Source organism: Neltuma alba, unplaced genomic scaffold, assembly GCF_004799145.2.
Source record: "Neltuma alba isolate B1F8T4 unplaced genomic scaffold, ASM479914v2 tig00007263_pilon, whole genome shotgun sequence".
Classification (NCBI taxonomy): domain Eukaryota; kingdom Viridiplantae; phylum Streptophyta; class Magnoliopsida; order Fabales; family Fabaceae; genus Neltuma; species Neltuma alba.
Window position 1 is genome coordinate 170,663 of NW_021634728.1, and position 5,165 is coordinate 175,827.

General features: G+C 37.2%; 1 protein-coding gene across 1 annotated transcript; it reads left to right on the forward strand.

Annotated features, from left to right (window-relative positions):
* The first annotated feature begins 3,154 nt into the window (after window positions 1-3,154).
* Window positions 3,155-4,843, forward strand: LOC114752177 (crocetin glucosyltransferase, chloroplastic-like). The gene is made up of 2 exons (XM_028940903.1): window positions 3,155-4,106; window positions 4,335-4,843. Exons 1-2 carry the CDS (start codon window positions 3,159-3,161, stop codon window positions 4,800-4,802), a joined length of 1,416 nt encoding a protein of 471 aa, XP_028796736.1. The 5' UTR covers window positions 3,155-3,158; the 3' UTR covers window positions 4,803-4,843.
* The last annotated feature ends 322 nt before the right edge of the window (window positions 4,844-5,165 follow it).

The following is a 5,165-nucleotide window of genomic DNA, read 5'->3' on the forward strand; positions in this document are numbered from 1 at the left end:
CACTTGATTAGTAAAGATATTTTAAGAAAGAAAATATCTATTCATTACAAATAATTAACTTATATCCTTAATTTTTTCAAATTAATCAATTAATTTTTATAATTAGAATTGGAGGTAGTATTTCATTAGTAATTTTAATGCGGAACCTAAAAGTTGAAGAAGGTACGTGGTCCTGCAATCAAGACCCCAAATTGGTTCGATGGAGATGATGATGAAGATGCCATGTCATGATTCCAAAAGAAGTGGGCTCAGAAAATGACCCAAAAAGGGAGCCCAAATCACATATGCAGGTACAGCCGGAGGAGGAGAGGGAAAACAAGAATATTCGGACCCCTGAAGGCAGTACAATAGGGGCAAAATTGGATATCGGAGGCATGTGGGTGATTTTGGATGATCTCCTCTCTCTGTGGCTCTCGTCTCTTTCCTTTCCTTTTGTATCTTTTTTCTGTTTCTATCAGTTTGTTTATAGTACTATTTGAATGTATTCTTGTATACCGATAGTTATAAGTGGATTGAATATTAAATATATGCTGCTGGTTCCATTGTGTTGAGATATTTTTGAATTTAGATCATTACATGCCAATTTCTGATACAAACCGGAAAGTCGAGCAGGGTCAGTCTCACTTCTGGAATTGATGGTAAAATGGTGCCAACGCAGCTTTGAAACAATAGGAACATTTATGAAGATGAGACTAGAAGGAGCATAACACAACTCTGTGTATGCAAATGAGAAATTAGAATTTACCTCGGAAAATAAAGCTGAGTGCACAATTCATTGTTTCCGCGAGAAATTTCAGCCATCACGTTAAAACTAACAGGGCTATATTTACCTGGGTTCATGGAGAAAGCTAGCTGAGCTCAACAGCTTCACGATGCAGAAATCAAGCAGAAGCTAACTAAATTGGTCGCTCAGACTGAGGAATCTCAGGTAGTGATCCATTAAGAATAAGTAAAAATCCTGAAAGCATTATGCAGTGAAAAAAAAAAGGCAACGAAGAGAATGAATAGAGTATAAGTATATCAAAAAAGCTCAAAGACTATTCTTCTTATCGGAGGGATTAATCCAGAAAACAAAGATATTCCTCCCGCAAAATTTGAGACGCCAACTTTGTTTCATGTGAGCTTCTGCAATGAAATTTGCTTTCGGTAGGTTTTTAGACGTTGGCATAAACCAATAATAAAGAGTCAAAATTTTCAAATGACAAGAATTCCCCAGCTAAAATACTTGCATTGAGTCATGTTGAATCTTTAACTCATTGGTATAATTTAGATGTAAAATAAAACTCTAATTACACCACAAACTAGATCTTATATCTAGATTTGTATGTAGTAAAAATACTACTCATCTAATTCTAAATATAAAACTTATTTTGTAGTATAATTGACACTACAAAATGAATTTTACATTTAAAAATATAATTTATACTATAAAAATAAAAATTTATAATTTACACTAAAAAATAGATTTCATGTTTAAAATTAGTGGGGCATTTTTTTAAGATATCAACCATAGATTAGTTGTTCTATAATGGGAAGCAACTTTTCTTAAAGCTAGGTGAGGCAAAATATATAGAGTCATATGGCATATGAGTATAAATGAAAAAAAGATGGAATTTGTGAGGTGCGTTATGAAGATGATTTCCAAGCTTATCTGTCGTACATAGCAGGTACGCGCAACGGTTCATGCCTCTGTCTCAAGCCATCTCAAGGAGAGTTTGTTGACGCAGCAGTACACTAATTTGCAAAAGAAGTTAATTACTTAAAATAGTTATTACTTCCCCCCTTAATATATAATATTTCCGAATCTAAATATAAGAGTTAGTTAACTAATTTGAGTAGATTAAAAAAATAAATTATATTAGATATTTGTAATAAATAGGTGTTGTCTTTTCTAAAATATCTTTGCTAATCAAGTATATTGGCTAGAACTATTATTATTAGAAGAATTATCTTGGAAAAAAAATGTATAAATATGAGAGACGAAGTGAATTAGAATCTTATATTTAAGATCAAAATAAAAGTCAAATAAGATCTTGTATTAAAAACCGGAGGCACTAGAATCTAATTAGAGAGTAGATGTTAGTTCTATATATGAGATCTATTTTATATATTTATAATTTTTTTCAAATAAACCATATTAATGTTTCCCAATAATAATCACGTGCGATAAGGAGGAAGAAATTCATGAAGATGCTAGAGTATTTTATATAAAAAAATCATATTAACTAATTCAACAAATATTTTTAATTTATTTTATTAAGTTAATTAGATCTTACATTAATAATCAATTATCAGACAAGTATTTTGAACTTTTAATAAAAAATTTAATCATTTTAAAATGCTTTACCCTTTATTAATAAAAGTACTAATATAACATGCGGTGATTACCATATACTGTATTTTTATCTTTTATACGTGGGATTACATAATTCGACATCTCAAAAGTATTTATTTATGTAATTTAAAATGAAAATTTTGTCACACATTTTGTCTTTTATAAATTAAGATTGAAAAGTTGTTTTAAAGAATTTTACTGCAGTTCTAAACATAAATTTGATTTTTTTTTTCCCGTGTATTTGTCAGGCAAAAGGTAAATCCTTTTCCCAATAAATATTAATCCCCCACGAGTTGCCCGAGGGCAACGAGGAATTATGATGTTCACAAACTCGAATCAAACGTGGCGTTCACATGATTATAAAAATAAAAAATAAAAAAATACCATCATTGCATTTCTATCCGAGAAATTTCTCCACCCTGAAATTGAAATCCCCTTTTGCTTCTGAGATTTATTTATTTATCATTTACAATTATAATATATTCTTCTTAAGGAGAACCATAATAAGATCTTAAAAAAAATTGTAAAATAAGTGTTAGAGGTTACCATTTTATACTTTTTTTTTGGCCTAAAAGGTTACCATTTTATACTTTAAAACTTGTTATTATAACAGTTCTGGTTATTATTAAATTTTTTTAATAATTATTTCTTTTTTTTTCAGATTATTATTTCTCCAAAAAGACTTGATAATAATTCTCTGTTCCCCGCACGTCTATGTGTCACTTCGCTGCCACAATTCTACATGCTGTGTGTGGCCTCACATATTTCCACGCCCAAATTACTATCAGTTTCGCGCTCTCCGCCGCCGCCGCTGCCGGACACCATGGCGCAAACGCAACAGCATTTCCTGGTCCTTGGATTTCCTGTGCAAAGCCACCTGAACCCTACTCTTCAGTTCTCCAAGCGACTTATTGGCATGGGAGCGCGAGTGACTCTGCTCATCACCGTCTCCATGTACCGCCGTATCATCCAGAAGCCCATCATCGACGGCCTCACAATAGCCAGCTACTCCGACGGCTACGACGACGGTTTCACCGACTCAACCAGCAACGCTAAAGTAGATCTCTACCTCTCTGAGTTCAAGCGTCTCGGAAAACAAGCTCTCACCAATCTCGTGGCCTCCAAATCGAACGAAGGCCACCCTTTCGCTGCGGTAATATACAGCCTATACCTTTCTTGGGCGGCGGAGGTGGCGCGTTCTCTTCACGTTCCGTCGGCATTCCTGTGGGTTCAACCGGCAACCGTGCTGGACATATACTATTACTACCTGAGGGGTTACACCGACTACATTGACGGCGAAAGTAAAGATCCTGAAGGTGAAATTAAATTGCCGGGATTGCCGCTGATGAAGACGAAGGACCTTCCCTCGTTCTTACTACCTTCAAATATTTACTCTTTTGCCATACCGTTGATGGACGAGCACTTCCGTGAACTCGACCTGGAAGTGAAGCCAAGGGTCCTCGTGAATAGCTTCGAAGCATTGGAATCAGAGGCAATCAGAGCCGTCAGTAAGATGAACATGATCCCTGTCGGGCCGTTGATTCCTTCCGCTTTCTTAGGCGGGAAGGACCCGAGCGACACGTCGTTTGGGCTCGACATCTTTTCTCGTTCAAGTGGTTATGCTGAGTGGCTGGACTCGCAGCCAGAGCGTTCGGTGGTTTATGTGTCGTTTGGAAGCCTTTCGTCGTTGCCTGAGAGACAGATGAGGGAAATCGCGTGTGCTCTTTTAGATTCTGGAAGGCCCTTCTTGTGGGTCATTAGAGATTTTGAAGTTAGATCAGAAGAGAACTGTATAGGAAAAGAAGAGAGAGAAGAGGATGGCGTGAACTGCAGAGAAACTCACAAAAAAGAACAGAAGGCGAACTGTAGAGAAAAAGAAACTCGAAAAGAAGAAGAAGAAGAGAAGCCGCTGATGAATGGAGAAGAAGGAAAAGAGAAGCAGAAAATGAATGAGGGAGGAGAAGAGAAGCCAAAGGTGAGAGGAGGAGGAGGAGAAGAGAAGCAGAAGACGAGTGAAGAAGAAGAAGAAGAAGAAGAAGAGTGGGGATGGAGAAAGGGATTAGAAGAGAAGGGTAGGATAGTAAAATGGTGTAATCAAGTGGAGGTTCTGTCACATAGGGCCGTGGGATGTTTCGTCACACACTGTGGTTGGAATTCGAGCATAGAAAGCTTAGTTTCGGGGGTTCCGATGGTGGCATTTCCTCTGTGGACGGACCAAATGACAAATGCGAAGCTGATAGAAGATGTGTGGAAGACAGGTACGAGGGTGAAGGTGAACGAGGAGGGAGTAGCAGAGAGTGACGAAATTAGGAGGTGTTTGGATGTGGTATTGGGGGAGGGAGCGAAAGCAGTGGAAATGAGAAACGAGGCAGAGAAATGGAAGGATTTAGCAAAAGAGGCCGTGAAGGAAGGAGGGTCTTCCCATCAGAATCTAAGGGCTTTTCTGAATGAATTTGCAGGTTGCTGAGTTATGTGCTGATTTTGAGTGCCGTACTGTGTTAGGGACGATTATTCAAATTAAGTTGTGTGATCCACTTTCGTCATCAAGTTCTTCAATTTCCGACGCTTGACAAATGAATTGCTTCTTTTGTAAGCCAGTGGCCAGTGGACCAGTTCCCTCGTCTCTCCAGCTCTTGTTTCATCATCATCTTGTGTGGTGGCTATATGGCCGACACGTAAACGATAATCATCCAACAGATATATGGGGGAGACATGGGTATATAATGGGGATAAATCAAAAGCATAGCTCACCATCAAAACTTAGCCAGCTTGAGCTCTCCAACACAAAATAGGGATAGTTAATTTAGAAGTGCTTATAGTCTTAACTAAT

Coding starts and splice junctions, on each gene's coding strand:
- LOC114752177 (XM_028940903.1), top strand. CDS start 3,159: ATGGCGCAAACGCAACAGCATTTCCTGGTCCTTGGATTTCCTGTGCAA. Junction 4,107..4,334: donor GGGTCATTAGAGATTTTGAA/GTTAGATCAGAA, acceptor GGAGGAGAAGAG/AAGCAGAAGACGAGTGAAGA.